A 22,509-nucleotide genomic window follows, 5' to 3' on the forward strand; every position below is an offset into this window, starting at 1 on the left:
CATTCAGTATTATTGTCATTCAGCTCACATCTGTATGGCATCTTTCATCTCATGGGAATCATAGGTGTTTAACAACTTATACATACTCATCATCATTTACATGGCACCATCTCTGGTGCAAGGTATGTCATTTTCCCATGACAGATTCTTTTACTGTCTTTGTCAGCCATAGATCCCAGAAATATTATCACCACCTCTACCTTATAAGTAGAGAAACTGAGAAGAGAAGCAACCAGGTTGAGGTAATCCTCCAAGTCTGAGACAGACAGTCCAGTGCTCAGTGCATGGAGCGTACAGCACTTTCTGGGGCAGTTGGTCAGGCTACTGTGGTGTGGCACACCATCCTCCAGCAGTGGCATGGAAATGTGCTAAGGGAACCAGAAGGAACCCGCTCTTATGTAAAGTGAAAGAGATTTATTGATTTGTTTAAAGAAGAGGGAAATGCTGGCAGCCTGATATGCTAAGGATTGTCACAGTTCTGGAAGTGAGCTCAAGGGTATTCAGTCTCTCTCCCATGGAGAGATTGCATCAGGGTTCAGTGGAGTTGCTGGAAGGATTTGGTTTTCAGTGGGAGATACTGGGTGGCTGGCTATCTCATGTAATTCCTCAGCTTTGATGGTGTGTGATGAGATGAAATGAAACAGCCAGAGCAATACACAATTTTTGAAGGCCCAGTACCAAGTAATCAACAGTATAAGGCAGCTGCATGGATAAGTTTAGCAATACTAAGAAGAGGTCAAAGGGAAATATTGAGAGAGCTTTACACTTACTCATTATTTCTGTGATAAAGGAGGTGGGGATTAGCCTGTACGATGTGTCTAGATATTGTGGTACAAATCTGTTAGAATTTTCTATCTGGTTGAAGGTTGCTGATGCTGCTTTTACTTCATAATTCACAGAAACACTTCCAGGCCTGAACAGATACAAGAATGAGAGAACGACCAGAAATAAATAACCTTGCATTAGTGGATTTATTTGTTGTGGTGACCCATCTTGCATGGCTAGGAATATGTGAACCCCATGAAAGCTCCTCCTGTGACACAAGACTTGCTCTGGTGTACAAGAAGGTTGTGCTACAGCTCTTCCCCAACTCAGGACACTTATAAGGGCCATCCCCTTGACCTGGATGCCTATTTCTAGTAAACTTCCCTTAGAAATCCTAAAATGCAGCTGCATTTAAATATGTGTTGACTTAAGTAATGTCTCTTGTATCCATATCCAGTGCTACACTCAGAGTCAATGTACTAATTCATCTTCCCAATGGCCTGCGAGATGTTCCTGTAGCTTTACTTGCATCCTTTTGCCTTTTGGATGGAATTCAGCTGTTTCAGAAAGCCCATAAAAGGCTTCGATCCAGCTGGAAAGTTAATATGTTGCATGAACTTTTGCACAGCAGTGACTTCTACCATAATCCCATTTTCATGCTAATAGTTCAGTTTTCCTTTGTTCCTGTTTTACTCTTATTCAGTAGGCACATAACTGTGAAATTCTAAACTCAGTGAATATAGTCTTTGTTGACCTGCTCCTAACTATGTCTCCTTGAGGAGATAGGATGGAAAGATGCCTGTTCCAGAAGAAAGAAATTGCTTCCTTACCTGAAACTGGTTACTGTTGCCAATACAAAGCCTGGTAAGCATCTGTAGCTCTCACTAAACTGCAAAGAGATATTACATGGCGTGAGTCCTCTATATCTTACTCTAGGCTGCTTAAAATAGGAAGCTCTCCATTCAACACTGACGTGATTAAAAGCGTATAGCATATATATGCTGGTATAATGGGCCTGGTGCTCTTCTCCCTTTCACTGGGATAAATTTGTGCTGACAGTCTCATTCTATATTTGTACCGCTTGCATGGGGACTTAAACTGGGACCAATATAGTGATTTTTTTTCATGCTTTTTTATATGAAATATTCCTAAATACTTCCCTGCCTATTTGCATACTGAAATGAATGGGAATGTTGTTAATGCCTTCCAGTAGAGACTAGCTTTGGCCCTCTTTGTAGCTACCATTGCTGCATGCTTCACAGCTCCCCGCTGGGACAGAGACAGTACACACTATTTCACAGGTAAGACACTGATACTTAGGATAAATTCCATATTTCTAAGGGGACTAGGTGCTTTCAGGGATGGGAAAAAAAAGTCTTTACCGCTTTTTCAAGGTCAGCCTTGTATTTTTTGTATAATTCAGAAGAAGAATCCCTGAGATCATTTGTAAAGACTGTGTCGAGTCTGACTGACATATTTATTACAAGTGGCTCTCCCATACCACAAGAGTCTGTAAGGAAAAGGATAAAAATGAATGTATAAATAATTAAAAACAATTACTTCAGAATGATTTCTAACCTAATCCACTTTCTATTCAAGCCCAAATCTTACAACTTGCTCTGATTCAACCGTATGACAGGAAAAGTAGGATTCTACTGTCTTTATCTGAGAGGTCTGGTGTCTGCTAGATGTCTGTGTTTCTTCTTCAGTTGATGCAAAGCTGTAGATAACCTCCAGAATGAGCTACATTCAGAAGGTGATAGACAGCTTTCCTACGATGGTTGAATTATCACTAAAGAGTTCCAGTTGTAGAGGAAGTTCAGATGACTAACTCTGACCAGATGCTTAACTTCTACACAGCTACAATTAGATGGGATGGATCTCCTCCATAGGACCAGTCTATGTTCCATGGAAATTAATGGAAAAATCCTTGATGACTTCAGGAGGGTAAAATCTGAGTCAAGAGCTATCAATGGGCACAAGAGAATGTAAAATGCTTGGAAAACTATGGGAATTTTCTGAGCCGGATCCATTTAAGGACATGTCCATATCATGCAATGGAGCATGGTGCCTAGGGCCCTAAACTTTCAAGGGAGCTGGGATTTCCATGTGGTGGGCTGCCTCACAGAGATTCTAGCTCTAGTCCTGGAAGCAGTATAGCTGTATCGGCAAGGGGCTGCCCTGGAATAAAAGCGTTGCCTCTCAGCAGCATTGATTAGAGTGGGCATACTGACAGTGTTGGAATGCTTCCACCTCTGAAGCTGCCTCTGGGTATCTCTGCATGCTGCTCCATCACAATTCATAGGCAAACCCTCATGGGGTTTGTCCTGGACTGTGGAGACAACAGGTAATGCTCCACTCCAGCACTGGCAAGCCTAGATGTCCAGTTATCAGTCAGGTTCCTAAAAAGTCATGGGCAGCTTGGCACAAGAGTCATGAAATAAAAGCAAATAAAAGATACATGCTATTTTTTTTTGTTCCATCTCATCTTGTAAGAATTTGGTCACATTTTTAAGTTCCTCTATTGAAAGTCTGAGGATACAAAACTTTCTTTGCTTAGCAGAAGCTGAAAGTCTCAAGGAGGCAAGTGACTGAGCTGGGGCTCCAGCATGGACACTAAATATTTCTGAGTACATGGCTCAAGCTGGGCTCACATCACAATGTGAAATAAGAGCTCCAGAGCATCTCTACAGACTTTGCACATTCATTGGCAATGTGTAGCCAGTTCTACCCAGAGGAACTGCTAGATAGCATCCTTAGCACTATCCCATATTTCTTCTAACCAGCGTGTGGGTTGTACAGTGATGAAATTCAGCGCTGTTTCTCCTTACCTCCCATCTGAGGCTCACAGTAAGGTCCATAGAAAGGCAGTTGTTTGATGTAGCCACAGGACTGTTCGGGTGCTAGACTGGCAGAAGGGCAGGTTATCAAATCACTGCAAACTGCTCTTGGCCATGCATATCCACTTTCGCAGGAGCAACAGCTCTTGTTCTCACCAGTGGGCAGACAGACTAGCATCAGACAGAGAAGTATATGAGAATGATAAATGAGGCATAACATATTGCATGATATGTATTTACCCCCCCATATCTTTATGCCAGTGATCTTAACTAAATGTTGCTTTTCTTGTGTGTTCACTTAGTTGATGTAAGCATGATGATCTGATGCCTTGCAGATCTTACTGTACTAATCATAAATGACTAACCAAAAAGAGGAACTAGACTTGTACAAGGAGAAGTCTGATCAATTCTCTGTAAGTGTTATATGAATGGAAATGTGAAGCCTGATCCTAAAAATTTCCCTGGCATATTGGCCAGGGTCCTATGATAGTTTTAAGGTTGGATATTTAATATATTGCCTGGCCTAAAAGTAAACATCATATATGCTTTTCAAGCTTGTAATAACAGCCTTCAAAAGAATGTAACGGTCTTTCAGGTCTTGGTGGCTAGTGAGATGCTGTGTCATTCTGTATCTTGACATCTTGTCATTGTGTATCTCGACATTGGAGTGCTACATGAGAGAAGGCAACATTATCATGACATTCTTTGAAGACATACATTCTCTAATCAAAAAACTCCCTTTTCACAGTAAGTTTTTCTGCTCTTAATGTGCCATTGGCTACTCAAATGATTTAAGTCTCAATGAAGTAGAATAAAATATTAACAAAATGTTTTTTGCACATTGCATGTGATCCTGAAGGCCCTTAAAATATCAGTTTGCATGTTGTTTTCAGACTTCCTTTCACTGGTCTCGGTCCAGTGATAAGAAAGCACAAAACAGCCCCCTCCTCTACTGTTGTAAATCCTTAGTGTGTTTATATATTCTCTACTATTTTTTAATTATTTGGATGTGATGTTGCACAACCACAGCTCAGATAATAAAACCTGTCTGATATCTTGGCCTGTAAGAATAAGTTAGAGAGCTACATCAGGAAAAGACGGCATCCCATGAAGCGTGTCTTTGTTGGGGACAGAGTAGAGCCTCTTATTGTAATTTACATTCCAAATGCAAGTCTGAGGGAAGTAAACACTCTGATAATTGCTTTTACAGATTCCTGAAACTTTACAGTAACTCAGAGTACTTGTTATTCAAACTGGAGCAAAATCCTTTGGCTCAGGCTCTCTCACACTCTGTCTCTTCCTTAAAAAGAGAAAAGAATTCTAGGCTACTCCTAATGCCAACGTTATGTAAAGAGGAGCAGCGGGGATGCAGATAACACAACATGATCTTATGTTATGTGCTAAAGCTTCAGTCCTGGGCCTTTCAGTAGGTGTCAGAGACTGTTCAGTTTTGCTCATGTCTAAGTGAGGTGGGCGGTAAAACTGGGAGAGATCAAATACTGACAAACAAGCATGTTTACCAGAATGCAAGAAAAACAACCAACCCACCTGTTGTAACATTGATGCTTGAAACTGTCATCTCTACATTTGAAACATTTGCTGAAACTGGAAGGCTAAGGTTCTTGAAATACTCTTTGACTGGCCCCAGAAAGGATGAATCTGTAAGGCTTACTTCAATGTCAACGGTATACTCCACAGCAGGAGAGTCAAAAGTAAGCACTGAAAGAGAAATAGGATGAGACTGCAAAGCTATGTGTTAGGGTAAATCATAAGCTGATAGCTTCCAGGTCAGCATTTGGGCTCTTTGTTGCTGTTTAATGTTAGCTGAATGTGGTATTCTGCTTCCCATTTCCTAATCAGTAGATACTCCACACATGTATCTTATCTGCTGCATGTCTGACAAAAAACAGATTTCTTTGGACTCAGAGCAATAGGAAGCTGATATAAGTGGCATAATATATGCTGACAAAAGCTGCCTCACCCCTTCTCTCCTTCAACTCAGCAGATAGGTCATCAGCCATAGACTGAAGCTGTATGGGATTATCTTGTGATCTTGTCCTGCCAAAAGTTGCCTTTTTTTTTTCTACAGCATGTATTTCATCTTGCGTAGAAAGCTGTGCTCATATATTTCAATCTCTGACCAGCTAATGTTTCCACCTCTGTGGTTTATGCCTTTATTACCTCCCCCCTTTTGATGACAATTCACTACCTAGAGAGATGCTGTCCCCAATAGTCATTTCATCCTTGGCTTGCTAGAATCTGTTCTGATACCACACATTTGTGCACATACCATTTCGCTTCTGCCTTTGCCGCTCTGGGTAGAAACGTTCCTCTTCTAGCGTACTGTCAATCTGTTGGAGAAGACAAAAGAAAGTTTTAGCTGCTGTTGCTAGCGTGAGAGAAATAGTGAAGAAAATGCAGGCATAAATAAGAATGCTCCCTCCACTGTTCTCCCCCCACTCATCCTCTTTAAATAGAATATTCATATCTTCCAAGCAGGGAAATGTTAAACACCAGCTAAGGGGTGTACTGAGCTTGCATCTGCCTCTCTGCATATCTCCACAAGGCAATATGCCTGAGCTTAGCAGAACCTCTTCGGCAGACCTGCAAACTGCCTGCAGGGCTGCCCGCAGCGCTCCCTCTCTCTGGCAGCCTTGCAAACCACTCAGGAGGCCATCTGGCCCTTCTCCCCACTCTCTCCCCTTTGCACCCCATTTGGGCAGATTTGGATGGATCCCTATGCTGCTGCCCTGGAAGGCATATTTCCTCCTGAGAGAAGATACTGCTTGTGAGACTTTGGGTCCATGAGTTCCACTTAGTCTTTGCATCCAGAAAGTGAACTCATATTGCCCTTTGCTATCCTCTCTGCTCTGAAATTCCAGCTCTGCAGCAGCAAAGCCAGCTGGCGTAGGAGCAGAAAGGGGATTGAAATACCTTGGCTCCAGCTCAGGCGTTAGGTCTAACAGCTATTTCGTGGGCCACTGCTAACATATGATTGATCAGGGCAGTGGTGGCACAATTTCAGTGTGACTGGGTTCATGCAGGATACAGCCAAATGAGATGCAGACCATCTTATTTTTCAGCCATACACTAAAAATACACTGGCACCATTGTTAGAAATAAAGGCTAAAGAACAAGCAGAGACACAGGCAGGAAATTTGAAGCTTTGCCAGTTTCTTGAACCCTACTGAAATCTTTATTTACAGAAAGGGTGAATAGCTTGGCAACTCTTAAGTCATCTCTTTACATAAAGGAACCATCTGGTGTGTGATTAGAGCTGGGCTTCATATCACAGTTGTGCTGGCAGTGGAGATCCCAAGGAGTGTTGGCATTTTTAGACAGCCAGGGGTACTACCTTTCACCTTGCTCAGAGGTCAGCTGGAATAGCTTAAAAAAAGCCCTCTGTGATCCACTTCTTCTTCCACGTTTGGACTAGGTGGTTTCCTTTTTTAATTGTTTTCCCAAAAAACTGCAGAGTATTTTTATGTTGTTAAATACTTAAACCATATTCACACGAGACATATTTCACACCAGTAAATAATGACTCATTTGCAGGGTGTATCATGCATCAGTGATGCTAAGAAATAAGTTTTTGCTCTTTTCATGAAAATGCCTAACTGCTGAGTTGGAAGCAGTTTGAAAACACAGAGCAAACAAGATACTCAGTCCCTGTTAACCATCCATGGTAGGATGGAAGGTGCTGCAGGAACCAGTTTGTCTTGGTTTGCCGAGGCAGGGATGGTGGCAGTAACAGCTTGAATTCCCACCTTCCTCTCCAATTCTCCTTGCCTCTTTTCAGCCTGATCAAAATAAGCTCATTGTCCACTTGATTGTGCTGACACAACCATAGCATGGTGCCATGAACCAGATCAGGGCAGGAATGCAGCTTACAAATACACATTTTATTTTTGCAGTTGTCTTCTGTTAAGTCCACCAAGGTTAAGGGCCCTGTGGTACATAGATGCAGTTAGGACTGTTTTGGCTCGAAAGGATTTATAATGCAGAAGTACTTTCTGGTCTAATAACTGATAGACTAGAACTTGGTAGATTTGTAGACTAATTTTCTTTAACAGATTATGAACTCATATTGAGTCAGTCCTTTTGTTTCTCTGTTCCTCTTTTGTCCTTTCTAGTTAGGACTATTTGTGCAGAAACTATCTTCTACCAAATATATATACAGCACTGAGCACAAACAGATTTCCATAATACAGACTACTGGTGTCAATGAGGCAAAAGAAAAGAATCAGTATCCCAGAAAGGTTATTGAAAAAGTAGGAAACTGGAGTAAAGTCTGTGTCCAAGTTCAGCATCTTAAACACAAGGTCAGTCAGGAGCGGCATTTTTATTCATCTGTATCATGTCCCATGGTCAAGACATCAGTGAGACTCCTGTCACCTTCATGTAAGCACCTGTAAGCATACCTGCGCTGGTTGCAGGTTTGCTCAGTTGCTTTTGGAGAGTGGAAATCAAGAAGAACTCAGTTCCTGGCTTTTCTACTCACTTTACACCTTTGGGGAAACTTTTGGGGCCTCAGTTTCCCCACCTGATCTTCCACTGACTTCCTTTAAGATTTTGTGGATGTAAAGGAGAGCTATGGCAGCTGGGCATTACAAGCAGAGAGCAAGTAAAAACCAGTGGGTCTGGGAAAGGATACTCACTACATATTGGATGAATGGGTCAAAGTCTGAGTCCTGTGATGTCTGGCACCTTTCTGCAACAAGTAGAAATAGGCAGCAAAGAGCTGCAGTACTCCAGGATGGCATTTTGTCCAGTGCCTTTGCTGTACAGTCTGAAAGGAAAATGCAGCAAAAAGATGAGAAGATTTTCAGTTGACTCACAGAGTAGGAAGCATCAGCACACTCTACAAAAACAGTATTTTCAAAATATTTCAGTACACATGGCCTATTTGCTCTGTACAAGACATAGCAAGGAACAGGGTCTATAATTATTCCCCTGCTACTGTCACCAGATTGTTTCTCTCATATCTCCTTTTTTTTCATGTGGCTGTGCCTACCCCAAATGGAGGGAGAAATATAGGGCTTGGAGAAAGCAGAGTCCCAAGCAGATTTCTAACAGGGACAAGGGAGGTGACAGAAATTCATCTCCCACGATAAAAATTGATTTTGGCTTTGCAAATATTCCTCCCAGTGGCACTTAGCAAATGCACAGCCAGAATATGGGGAAATAGTCAGAAGTGTTGCCATTAGTGAGGGCCTGCTCCATTGCAGCAGGGAGGGCTCTGTTACCAGCGATGTCACACCCTGGAGAGGGCTGTGGTAAAACTGGGGGCTCAGCCAGAGATTTCTGTCCCTTAGTTGCCCCTTGGCTAACAAGGGGAACAACAAAGGGTGGCTGTGGATACAGCCAAACTTGTAACAACTATTTCCTTAGTTTTAGGCTTCTCGTGAAAAACCTCCTGAAGTAAAGCTCCTAAGGTCTCTGTAGAGTCAGCAAAGTCTCTCAAAGGGAGACCCCATGTGCATAGCTTTAGGCACCTAAACTGGATGGAGAAATCCCCTCCTTAAGGCTGTCTGATATTTGCTAATTTCTTGTGAAGGGTGACTGCTTCAGTAGGAGCTAAAATTTTAGCAGTGTTAATGAACCTGGCAGACTTTTAGCTGTGTATTAAAACTGGATGGCTGAAATTATTACACGCCCAGCCTCCTGCCCCAGCCTGAGCGTGGACATCCCTGCCTCCTGAACAGGGGTGTCTCATCTGCTCCACTGCAGCTCCTGAACTACCTCAGCTTTCAGCATAGCTGCTAAGGTAAATCAATAGAGGAATTTTACTTGGGCCTGCCTGGAAAAGACCATGTAATTAAACCCTTTGTCACCTGGACTCTCATCATTTGTCCCTTTTTATTATCCACCCTTTTGAGAGAAAGTTACTGGATTGCAGATGATACAAAATGTGGAGGAGTGGTTTACAGACCAGATGGTTATGCTGCTATTCAGAGGGACCTTGACAGACTGGAGAAATGGGCAGACAGGAACCTCATGAAGTTCAACAAAGGGAAATGCCAAGCCCTGCCCTTGGGAAGGGATAACCTTTTGCATAACTATATGCTGTGGGCTGACCAGCTGGAGAGCAGCTTTGCAGAGAAGGACCCAGGGGGGCCTGGTGGACAAGCTGAATGTGGGCCAGGAATGCAAAAAAGACCAACAGCATCCGGGGCTGCATTAGGAAGATCATTGCCAGCACGTCGAGGTAGGTGGTCCTCCCCCTCTATTCAACATTGGTGAGGCCACACCTGGAGTTTTGGGTCTAGCTCTGGGCTCCCCAACACTGGAGAGACATGGACACACTGGAGTGAGTCCAGCAAAGGGCTGTGAAGATGATTAAGGACTGGAGCATTTGTCATATGAGAAACAGCTGAGAGAGCTGGGACTGTTTAGCCTCAATAAGAGAAGGCTCGGGGGGGGGGTCTTATCAATGTGTATAAACGTCTGATCATGGAGGGGTAAAGACAGAGCCAGACTCTTTTCAGTGGTGCCCAGTGACAGGACAACAGGCAATAGCAAAGACTGAAATACTGGAAATTACATCTGAGCATAAGAAAAAGCTTCACTGTGAAGGTAGTTGAACACTGGAATGGTTGCCCAGAAAGGCTGTGGAATATCCATCCTTGGAGATACTCAAAACCCAGCTGGACATAGCTCTGAATAACTTGTTCTAGTTGACCCTGTTCTGAGCATGGGAGTTGCCCTAGATGATCTCCAGAGGTGCCTGCCAACCTCAATTATTCTGTGATTTCACCTAAAATATTTTTATCAGCCACATCATCTCTGTGCTTTGTGTTAAATTACACGTAAAGTCTAGTAAAGTGATCCTTTCTACACCTACAGCATGGAGTGATCCCTTCCAGTTCAATGCATTTAAGCATTTTCAAATGATCTTTGTGTGAAGTTTGAAGTAAACACTAAAACTATCAGAAAGGTCTATAAGGAAGAGACAATCTGAATTCACTGCCACAGACATCCTGACATTATCTCCTGGAAAAATGTGTAATTTAAGTTTTTTAGAGTACACCTCCATTAACAACACTGATGTCAACAAGAAAATAACCTAGAACACAAGAGTACTGACATACAAGAATGTAATGTGGTGCCTGAAATCAAAGTCCAGAAAAAAAGAACCTTTTTCATATCAGTATTACCTAAGCTGATTTACTTATGCAGTAGACTGGATAAGGAAACATAAAGGGGCAGGCAAACCATGCATGGACTCTTAGAGAAGGTGCTGACACACTTTATGTACCAAGACGTAATGAAGAAAAGGTGCTGAAGAATACTGCAAGTTTTGTGTTTTGCTATGAATATGTACTTTCTGAATATCCCTAGCAGACCAGTTATCTAATTCCAGAATGAACAGCTAATAGAGAGCTATGGAAAAAGGCAGAACTCAAGCAGACCACAAAAATCATTTTAAGAAATGCAAGTACTGAGGAAACATTCTTAAGAATAGCACTGAACAGCAAATCAGCACCTCCTGAGACAATGATGAACACTGGCAGTGGGTGCCTCATGCCGCTACATTGCATGTCAGAGCTGATGCTGCCAAGCAGACAGGGTGCTTTGCTGATTAGGAGGCCCTGTGACAAAAAGTTATAAATGTAAACATGATCTGTGATGTCACCTTGTGAATGGAGGGAGGACAGCAATGAGCTTATAGCCAAAAAATAGCCTTGAAATTACTGACTTGGGTTTCACTGACAGGCATTTGTCATGGTTCCTCAGCAAAGGTGGTTCTTAGAGAGATTCATTTGTTGTGACACTTCACCTAGATACAGACCTGGTTAAAAGATAGGCGATGAGTAGGAAGAAGGGATCAGTTTTTCCGATGGAGAGATGTCGTTACCAGAGCTCCATAGGAACATATGTGTACACCTGTGTCTTACCATCTCTTCTCAAATGATAAGGAAAAGGCAGTGATTAATGAGGGAACACTGTGGACAATATTAAGTGACTGAGATTAACAAAAACCTTCTGTCTATGAAGATCTGCACAGGGACCCCATGAAATGGGGAGATGAAATTTAACACTGATAAATATAAGGTAGGGTACCCCAAAAGGAATGATCCTGATATCATGTATTCTGTGACACATTACATACTTGCCCTGCTTTTAATATTCTTTTAAGTAAAAAATATCAGAGACAAGATACTGTGCTACCTAGACGTTTGAGCTGACTCAGTGTGACTGCTCTTATACTCCTATATAGAATTAACCAGAAAGAGAAGGATCTCACTAATTCATTGTATCCAAAATACATATCCTTAAAACAAATGATTATTAAAGTCTTTGTTTACACAACATATGAATATCGGACAGAACTGAAAAAAAATATAGGGAAAAGGAAATATCTCCTCAGTTCCCAAGGCATCTCTATCAATATCTAGAATTCCACGAAAGAGACTATTTTGCTATTTGGAAGACATCAACCACTTGTGATAACATCAAGACTTCCATGGATCTGGCTGATCCCTAGATCAAGATGGATCAAGAGGCAACATTGCCAAGCCAGAAGCAGTGAAATGACTCCTTGAGATTGCGATGTGACTCAGTAATAGAAACACTAAGAAGAACGAGATTTATGATAACTTTGTATGTATGGCATATACACACTATGTATACTGCAGTACCTTAATCTGTACAAAGAACTTGTATTTCAGTGATAACTGGTTGATAAAACAAATAGGTAATAGAAAGGAAAAAAGACCATTAAAAAACAGAGGTTATAGCAGCTGGAATAGTTTTGCATGTATCTTTCCAATGTTCAGAAACTTGCATTCATATTCAAATACTGTGGGTTACTCTCTATTCTGAAATACACCCTTTGTGCAACCTTGTAGCTGAGACAAAGCAGCCCATTAATTGTACACATGATAAACCATATAGAAGATAACTCATGTAAATGATGCAGTGCTGTTACTCAAGCTTCAATAGCTAGTTAAGAATCCAAAAGTCTCAAACCAATATCTGGAAAATCAGAAAATTAGCAAACAAAAATCAAATTGCAAATGGGAGAAAATATTAATTTCCTTCTCAAGTTATGTGGCTGTTCCCTTTGTTCATTTAATTTCTTGTTGAAAAAAGACTTGATGGAAACTTTTTAGCAAGTAATTGCTCCGTTATCTATGTACGCATAATTGGAAAATCAGAAGCTATGTGGACATGTTCACCATTCCTGATACAAACCATCTCCTGAGAGGCAATAAGTACCATAGACTTAAAAAGCCCAAGAGAATAAGGAAAGCCAGGCTTGCTAGCAAATGTCTTCTTCTCCACAGCATTCAGGCCAAAAAAGGTTATCTAAAGTTAACTTTAAAGTACAAAAAATTCCACAGAGTTAAGTAGCCAAGTCGCACTTTAACCCAAAACATAGATGATATACATGACCTTCTATTCTTTTTTCTCTTAGTTTCTCTTTTTCATAAATGTTGCAAAATAATGACACCATGTCTTAAAAATCCACCTAGCACAAAAGATACCAGCCTGTATGTTTTAGAAAATAAAGAAGAAACCCAGAGATATAATATGGTTTACCTTTTCAGATGATTCAAAGAGAAGGTCTTCTAGTTAGATCCATGACATTGTAAAAGTCCTCTCCTTTCCACAACAGCCCAGGTTGCTTTGATCTCTCTCAAATGGAATACAAGTCATAGGAGCTTGTACAATTAACTGAGTGTTATTACTGCCTGGAGAACATGTTGTCTCTAGAGTCTGCGCTCGATTTTCAAGTGTGAGGCTGACCAGAGATGCCGCTGCAAAAAGCACACCAGGAATTTTAAGAGGAGATATTTCCTGATACCATTTATCAGGTAGTTGCATTATTTCCCCCTGAGCTGATCTAAGTCCTTCAGTGTCTTATCTGCAAATTACTTTATCACGTGGACTAACTTGTTCCACTGCTGTTACTCACCTGCTTTGTTCTAATGGAAAGAGGGAGTTGAGAACCGTAAGCAGTAAAACTCTGTTTATGTAGCTGGGGCAAAATGTTTGTGGGCTCTGATTCAAAAAAACAAAGAAGGAAAAAAAGTCTTTCCTACATGAGCCTGCAGCATGCTCAGCTTGTCAGGCTTGCAGTCAAGTGGGCTAAGCCTGGCAGGCTCTGGGGACGTGTGCCAGTGCCCTCAGAGCAGCTGCGCAGACTCAGACCTGGGCTCTGAAGGCCACTGTGGTGGACGATGAAGAGCAGGAAATTCCCCAGACTAGGTGGGGGCTCTGAGTTGTTATCTGTGTTTCTACCTTGAACAAATTCAAGAGCCAGGAGCCCACTGCATACACACAGGACACCTGTCCAAATAACAATGGAGTTTTGTCCCTACAGTATTTGATTGCAACCAGTTTATCATTGGGGTTTGTACCTGTAGTGTTGCATGTGAGGCAGTGACTTGCTGAACTCAAGCAATTTGTCTAGAAGAACTTGTGATTAAGATCATACGGGATTTTCTTTTTTTTTTTAAGCAGCAGTTTCTTCAGCAGATGAGGCTATGTAGATAGCTCCTGTTCCCCCACAGACTGGGAATGGTCCCTCTGTAGATCTTGACTTCTCATAAGAAGTCCTGGTAGGGGGGTGGTATACTCACAGGGCAGGCAGAGGTGCTTCAGGATCTCCAGGGCCACCAGGCGGCAGCTGAAGGCCAGGTGGGACGCACCAGGGCATCCCAAAAGGCAGGCAACTGAGTCAAGCCATAAATGTCACTCATTGTTGCACTGCAGAATAATGGAGTCAAAAAAGTTTATAAGATCCCTGTTAAGGTGACATAGCTTTCCCACTTCTGCAGTACTTCCCAAATTAAGGGGTCATGACCCCAGGGCTGGTTCCAGAAGCTATAGTAAAGTCATGTTGCCAACTGAATTTGGCAGTATATGATAAAGGATGTTGACCCTAGCAGCACTGGGATGGGAGGGTTGGCTGTCACCATAGCATTGTGCATTTTTTTGTTTTGCCCTTGGTATTAACCGCCTAGGGCAGCAGTGGTGATTTTTATTTCAGAGTGAACTCAGAATGGGTCTTCATCCTTGCATCCGCTGTCTGTGGTGAGTGTGCTTCTTGCTTGATTTCTAACAGCCCTGAGACACATCACACCATATTTGCCCCTTGCTGTGTTTGAGTTGCTAAAAGCAAAATGCGTTTAGTGAAGTCTGCCCTGCAGCCTTTGCAGGTGCTAGCATTTGTAAGGATATTGTGGTGTGTGGCCGTAAACTTCTCCCCGATAAGCCAGCTTGAGGGTATATTGCTTTGGCAGCAACACCAGCCTATTCCTGTTCCCCTTCCCACAAAGCTGGCCGCTCACTGCTCCCTGCACTGTGGTGAGTCAGCACTCGGCCGTTCGGCAGCAGTTTTAAGCTGATTAAGTTGGCACAGCTGATGTCACCCTGCCCTTGCGGCCTGACCCAGTGTTGCAGTGGCAATGGTCTTGTTTGATGCCCACCTGAGGTCCCTTAGATCGGGGATCTAAACAAGCAGAAAACCAAGGCTACATCTACAGCAGTATATGCAACCGCCTCTGTCTCTGGGAGGGAATTTTACAGCTAACCATATACTAGCTCTAGTGCTTTTCAGACCCCTCTGTGAGGTGATTTAATTCACTGTCCCTGCAGAAAACTAACACAGCAAAAAGGCATCTAGCTTTCTTTCATATGAGTGAATTTAATCAGCTCAGAGAAGGGCTCAGCGAGTGCCAGAGCCAGAGCAAGCAGGGTAGCAGCTCATGTGGCTTCAAGGGAAGGGGAAGGGAGGGATGGAGGTGGGCAGGAGGGTGAGGAGCAGGGGACCTCTTCCTTTCTGCCCTAGCAAGCAGTTCAGCTGCACTTGAGGCCATGCCTTATCCCTGCAGAAACAGCTAAATAGTTTTCACCCGCAGAAACAGCTAAATAGTTTTCACCCAGTGTTGTTTCAGCAGCTGCCTCCTTGCAGGTCCAGACAAGTGGCAGTGTCTCACGGAGAATGGGGTGCAGGGGAGGGCAGGACTAGCACATCCCTGGCTTAGACAGGTTTAGCTGTGGTGGATCCACACCATCCACAGTACCAGTCTTAGATGAGAGAACTGTTGTGATTTAACCCCCCCCCACACACACACACACTTTTTTTTTGGTGCTGTAGCTTTCAAAAATTTTAGCCATCAGCACCTTGGGGCGTAGGAATGGGGAAAAAATGGTGGCAAGGGAAAGGGACACCTTAAAATAGGGTTTCAGTTGGAGACAGTGTATATCCTCAAACTGCAGCCTAAAAGGTACGAGAAATCCATATTTGCTTTGCAGGAAAATGTGAAAATTGTGCAATGTCAGAGCATTAGGTACATAATCAACATGATACGTGAGCACAGAGGAATCACTGAATCTCCTAATCACCTTGCTGAGTGCTTTTCCTCTATTCATTCATCAGGTACCCTCATGTCACCAGAAACTGTGAACTTTCTGGATTTTAGAGTTCTGGTTTAGCAAATATTTAGGAGAAAGCCTAAAAAGATCTCACCAGCTGAAGGAATTGGATTTAGCCAGAGGTAAACTTGCTTCTAAGCTAGCTGTTGTTGTTGCTTATACATTTCTAAAGCAGTGGCAGGTGAGCAGGTTGCAGAATGCCCTGGGTACTGTACAAACAAAAAAATAATTTCTGCCTTACAGAGCTTAACACTGGTGAAATGCAGAACCAGTGGTGGTGTTGACTGGTCCATTAGAGGTAGCTGGAGGCCGGGCATATGTTAGGCCACTGGCAGGGAATAGCTCTCTGTTCTTATGTTGTAGAGAGCAATGGAGAAAAATCTGCCTCCCTGCACCATGCCAAAAGCACATCCATCATGGGGTTTGCATGACAACTGAGCACCAGCTACAGGGTGTTCCCCCTAGCCTGCCTGACACTGGTCCTGAAATACTTCTGCCATCAATTATACCCATCAGGGCACAAATCACCCGTGTTTATTATCCTGATTCCAGTCCCAGAGCAGTTGCATTTTAAACATCTGAGCCTGCACTTTGAGAGCCAGAACAGGTCAGAGAGCATACGAAGGGTGTGTTACAGGATATCTGCTCTGAACTAGGAGCATTTCATCCAAAACAAGGCAGAGCTATGCTGACCCTGTAATTCACTGAGAATGTGCCATTACAAAGGCAGGGGGACAGATTTCATCTGGTACAAGCAAACCAGACCATGGTAATGTTCCCATGTAGATGCAATCTGAGAGATACTATTCAAGGCAAAAGCAGACTTGGAAACAATTTAGAAATGAAACTAATAAGATACAGCCCTCTAAACTCATCCACCTTCACTGCAGTCCTGTGAAGGCCACTAACACTTCAGTAGCTAGGAAGCCTACTGTGGTAAATCTCCTCTCTAGGATCTAACTGGCATCTCAGCAGCTTGTGCAACCATATTCCATTACTACTTTTATCTCAAACTCAGAAAAAGCCACCAAAGCCAGGCTGAAACTGGATGCAACACACATAAATGCAAGAAAGGAACCACCCTGCAGAGGCCTGATACACTGCAGGTTCTCATGATGTTTTTCTCATGGTGTTTTTATTTTTCAGTCTGAATTTTGCATGGTCAGCCTCTCAGAGAGATGTGTTTTACAAACAGAAGGACAGATTGAATCCCAAGCATATTGGAACTAACGGGCAGATTTTCTTTGAGACAAAAGGGTTTGGGGTGAACCTGGCAATGCCTCGGGCTTCATTTCTTGCCCCCTCAGGTAACTTTGTATGGTTTCACCTACCTCAGTACTGCAGTCTTTCAGAAAAAGATCTAGAGGAAGTCAGAGCAAATGGCTGCCTAAATCCAGTCAGTGTAATTTGTTGCAAATAAGGTAATCTCATTCTGAGATATATCAACAAGCATTTTGAATTTAAGGCCTAGAAGGTAACTAGTCTGCTCTACGTGATACTTTTGAGGCTTTGGCTGGAGTGTTGTGTTCAAAGGTTGGTGTATTGGAAAGCATCCAAAAGAGAGACATGTGAATACTAAGAGATAAGGAGAGTGTGACCTATGCAAACAGGTAGAAGGCTGTTCAATTTAGCAAGCAGAATGCTCAGGTGAGGACACAGTAACAGTCTGTCAGTCTGCAAAGGGCTAATATAAACGTTTTCAATGAAGAGTGACATGGAATCATACAATCTGAACCAAAGACAAATATGCTGACTATTATGGAAAATGTGTCACTGTAAAAGCTAGAAAAGCATTGAATTATGCTACCTAGGGTAGCTGCAAAGTTCCCTTCAATGGAGGCTTGTAAGAACAGGCAATAACATCTGACATGGAAGAGAGCGCTTGATTCTTTCTCCATGTGAGCATGTGGTGAGGGGGTGCAATGCAGAAGTTTATTGACCCTCTCTTAATTACCACTTTCTGGTTCTCTACAGTTGCTTCAATATCTGTGCAATGAATGAGGTTTAACTCTGGACTAGTTTTCTTTTGAAAGAGATTCAGAGGAGACATGCTGGATCACTGATCTGTGTACTCAAAGCTGTGTTCGGACTCTTCTATATATATCTTAGGTTCAGGTTCTTCAGGACCAGTTCAGCACTATGTTCTCTCAGGTTTAAGCACAGAGAAACTGAACAATGTCTAAATCCCCATCAAGGGCTTCCCCAAGGTGATAGATATTTCTAGAGGAGGATTCTGGTTCACACCGTCTTCTACATTAAGTCACATTTCCATTCTTCTTTTGTGAGGCATAGACTTTTCCTTCTTGACCTATCACTTTTAATTCCTCTATTTCTCTCTAAGTCTCTTTGTGAGCTGGTGATGAGCTTTTTACAGTCTGCTTGGAAAACAAAAATTAAATTGGCTCTAGCTGTCTGCAGAACAGGGTCAGATCATACAGGGACCAAGCAGGACTTCCTGCAAGAAGAAAACAGCTCCACAAGACTCATGTTCACAAGGCACAGCACCTGGGATAGGAAGCACTCAGCTACATAATTAGAAATAGAAAACACTGCCCTGTTGAATGGCTAAATTATCACTTCCTTCAAGCAGTTCTAATGATCTGAGAGCAGCAGAAAGACATTATCATGGACATTTCCACGTTGTCTGAATGGTACCAGCCAGCCTCTGTCTAGCCCTCTTTTAATAGCTGGACCTGCTGCTTGTCAGCAGAGAACAACAATCTGCTGGAGCAGTGGGGGTATTCTGACATGAATAAGCATTAACTGCACTAACTATTGGCTAAGCACTAGCTCAGGGAAGGGGGAAGGTGCTACATAGTCTATCACATTTGACAAGATGCTAGCCATGTCATGGTTGCTTGTTAGCTGTACAGCTGTCTTGTCTGGGAAGCAAGCACACTAATGCTAGACTTCTGGCTTTTTTCTCACGTGGGGTTAAGTAATGAAGTTCACCTGCACTTAAAGCCCCATTCACCATGTTGGGATAGGAGAGGCTGGCTGAGGACTAACCTCTCTGTAGATTTCCTTCAGAGTAGGTAACTCCGTCTCTAGCAGGGAGATGGTGCCCAGGTAGCTCATGGGTTCTATGCCCTTGCCTGTGTAGTGTGGTGCAGAGATACCTGGGTATCACTAGCATGGTGTATTGTAAATGGGAGCAGGGTTTGCTAGCTCAGGCCTGGTGGCTGGACTGCTTCTAGATTCAAGCTAGACACTCTCACCACCCTGTGGCTCACTGCATGACTTTCCCCAGCTCAGGTCACTACTCTGCGCTCAGCAGGTTATGGCCTATTCCACCTTATCCTTCTGTCCAGCTCTCAGATGTTCACTCTCTCTTCCAGACAAATAAAAGCCCCTCTTGAACCATGCCTGGCCCTGTGTCTTTTCTGGAGTCTTTGGAACATGAGTTCTCATTTGATACCAGAGTTAGTGCTGGGAAGACTTCCTGGCTCTGGATGCATCTGGGGCAGCGTGCCCCATTCTGGGCTCCCCAGTACCAGACAGACATGGACATACTGGATTGAGTGCGGCGAAGGGCCACGGGGATGTTTGGAGGGCTTGGAGCATCTGTCATACAAGGAGAAGCTGAGAGAGCTGGGCTTGTTCAGACCAGAGAAGAGAAGACTCAGAGGGATCTTATCAATGTGTGTAGACACCTGATGGGGGGATTAAAGAAGATGGAGCCAGTGGTGCCCAGTGGAAGGAGAAGAAGCGATGGGCACAAACCGAAATATAGGCAATTCTGCCTCAATGTAAGAGAAAGCTTTTTTCCTGTGAGGGTGTTCGAGCACTGGAAGAGGTTGCCCAGAGAGGTTGTGGAGTCTCCATCCTTGGAGATATTCAAGGTGTGACTGGACGGGGCTCTGAGCAACCTGCTCTAGTTGACTCTGCCCTGAGCATGGGGTTGGCCTAGACGATCTCCAGAGGTGCCGACCTCCACGATTCTGTGATTCTGTGGGAGCTGGGATGACTGGAGTCAATGCTTCCCCCCTCAACTGAGAGTCCAGCCATGGTTTCCTTCATTGCTTAGGGGCTACATACCCAGCTGTCTTAGCCATGTCATTCTTCCAGGTGTGCTTTCCAGTTCTGTAGCAACCCATCTAGAGGCTCTTCTGAATGAAGCCAGTTCAGATACCAGCCTCAGCTCTCGTCATATAATAGCGATGCAAACATTTCCCACCATTTTCTCTTTCCAAACTAAGCCCCAGTGGTTAAATTCTGATGCCCTCATCCCTGACCCACCCTGGAGTGGCTTCTTTGGTGAGTGGTTATCAATGCAAAGGTGTAAGTGGAAGCCAGGATTTCAAGGGAAGAGAACACTATGGCAGGCAGCAAAGGCAGTGAACCCAGATATAAGAAGATGAAACTAAAAAGAGGCAAAAGGAGGTTTGCTGTCTAGAAGAGCTCCCCAAGGGTGAAGTGAAGAAGGCAGTGGAATAATTTCCCTGGTGCAAAGCCCTGCCAAGTTAGAGTAGACCATAGCACTGAGAAATTTACTGCAAAGGGATGAGCAAGAGATGGCTCATAGATTTATAGGTGATGAGGTTGTGGGAGATCATTGTGATCTGTGCTCTAATATCTTGCATAACATAGGTTAATGATTCCTCTTTCAGGAGCTAATGTGGTAGGGCTTCCATTTTTTCACTCTGCAGCTGTATGGTGAAACATGAAGTTAAATATATTGCTGTGTAGAATACCCAGAAATATCCATCTTCGTGTAGCCTTCTTGAGACAGTGTTTTCTATTCCTCTTGGCTGAAACATTTATATATTCTGTGCCTGGGAATGTGGCCCCTCCTGTGGGAAGTGATGGCAGTGACAGCAGAAATAGAGGTGAACATGTCTCTACCAGAAGCAGGAAGATGATATGAAACAACCATATTGGCTGGATGTTTTTTCAACAGCAGACTTCTTTCCAAGGTGAATATTCATCCATTGCCTTAGCTATTTGCCCTCTCCTAGGCCTGTAAGACACATCCCTGGTTAATGAGGCTATGACCCTCTCCACCCTGGTTGGCTTTAGAGCTTTGCAAAGCTACATTTTAAAAGCAAAAATAGAGACTGTTACCTGGCTTGTCTAATGGGTAGTGATCGTTCAATGTCCTGAACACATCTGCACTTGGTCAGATTGAAGGACCCTCTAGCCACATAACTTTTCATCAAAAAGGGGCTATAGCAGACGCCCTGTGATGTCATTCTTGCCCAGAAGTCATCTCATCTCTTCAATGCTTGTTGTTCTTCTCTGCACCTTTCTAATTGTGTTACATCTTTCTTGAACTTCATATTATTCCTGGCCATTTTAAGCTCATTTGTCCCCGTGCCAGTATTTTCCTGCAGCTTAAATAGCTCTTCCCCTCTGGCATTTTTGACAAAAAATGTATGATGCCATAGGCTGATCTGTGGCAGTAAAAGACACAAGGAGGGAGGAACCAGGAGCAGCCAAAGATTAGAAGAGATGAAGGGAGGAGATAGGCAGCTGGAGTAAGACTTTAGCTCCAGAGAGCTGCAGTTTATCTCAGCAGACAAGATACTGGTCTATCCTTTTAAACAGTCACTGAGCATTTGATTTTTGGAGCTAAAGCCCTTGTGTCAGTGGAAATTTTCTGTGACTGTCCAGTTTATTCTTCCTCAGCCACAGCAGAAAAGCTTTCCCTTCTGTGCATAAAACATGACCTTTTAGGACTGCGTAATAAGTTGGATGGTCAGACATTGTTTGTTTCAAACATGAAACAAACAATGACTTTAAGAAACGCACACCCAGGCACAACAATATTTCATGGGAGAGTTGGCTAAAAGGGAAAGGATGGGGGTAGGGGAAGTTGCACTGACCTTAGATAACACATCTGAGTGAGAACAAAAATAAAATAAACACAAATCAATCAAGAACTCCAAATCCAACTGCTCAGTGATAAGGACTCAAGCAGGCAATAAACAGGCTGTGAGATACTTTCTTCTGTGACGTTTGAGGAACTGTGTTATTCCAGTTTTGTGCCTAGCACAGTGCAAGGGTTTGAGCTGGTTAGGCTAGGGGAATGCCTAGGATATGGGCAGAGGTTTAGTTTTCAGGAGGATTGTGGTGCTAATTTTTATTTTTTGTTATTTGTGTATAGACTGATGCCAAAGGCACCTGCTGGAGCATTGTTTCAGGGAAATTGTGCAAAAGGAACAAAGGAAAAGTTAACAAAAGAAGAAATTGTGAAACAGTCAGTGGGCTCAGTGCTGTGCTATTCCAGCTCTGTGCATAGCTGAGAGCCATGTTTTGAAAGGCTGTGGAAAAGCACACGTCAGCAGGTGTTCTCTCATCTCCAAGGGCTGCAGTGGGAGAAGGGATGTGACCGTGAAATTTCCCATACCCTCCTCATCCTTTTTGGAGCCTCTGCAGTCATTAGTGTCAGGCCTATCTCAGATCTAGCATTAAGGAAGCAAGAGATTTGGAGCTCAGCTGTGTGCGTGGGTACAGGGAAGGTGGGAAACTCCATGTACTCACTGCCATATTTATATAGTGAAGACTGTTGTCTAAC

At 43.2% G+C, this 22,509-nt stretch overlaps 1 protein-coding gene across 3 annotated transcripts in view; it reads right to left on the reverse strand.

Annotated features, from left to right (window-relative positions):
- ADGRF5 (adhesion G protein-coupled receptor F5) overlaps positions 1-22,509 on the reverse strand; it is a 47,195-nt gene that overhangs the window by 19,027 nt on the left and 5,659 nt on the right. Inside the window, exons 2-10 of one of the 3 annotated variants that reach the window (XM_026108703.2) lie at positions 14,195-14,321; positions 13,152-13,369; positions 8,264-8,394; positions 5,896-5,956; positions 5,154-5,324; positions 3,597-3,776; positions 2,148-2,275; positions 1,596-1,654; positions 771-913 (exon numbers count right to left, since the gene is read on the reverse strand). In XM_026108703.2, coding sequence (XP_025964488.2) covers positions 771-913; positions 1,596-1,654; positions 2,148-2,275; positions 3,597-3,776; positions 5,154-5,324; positions 5,896-5,956; positions 8,264-8,368 — 847 coding nt within the window. In that variant the 5' untranslated portion in view covers positions 8,369-8,394; positions 13,152-13,369; positions 14,195-14,321. The remainder of the gene's footprint in view (positions 1-770; positions 914-1,595; positions 1,655-2,147; positions 2,276-3,596; positions 3,777-5,153; positions 5,325-5,895; positions 5,957-8,263; positions 8,395-13,151; positions 13,370-14,194; positions 14,322-22,509) is intronic. The other 2 variants (XM_064508327.1, XM_064508328.1) reach the window with 2 other exon arrangements.

Source organism: Dromaius novaehollandiae, chromosome 3 (assembly GCF_036370855.1).
Source record: "Dromaius novaehollandiae isolate bDroNov1 chromosome 3, bDroNov1.hap1, whole genome shotgun sequence".
Classification (NCBI taxonomy): domain Eukaryota; kingdom Metazoa; phylum Chordata; class Aves; order Casuariiformes; family Dromaiidae; genus Dromaius; species Dromaius novaehollandiae.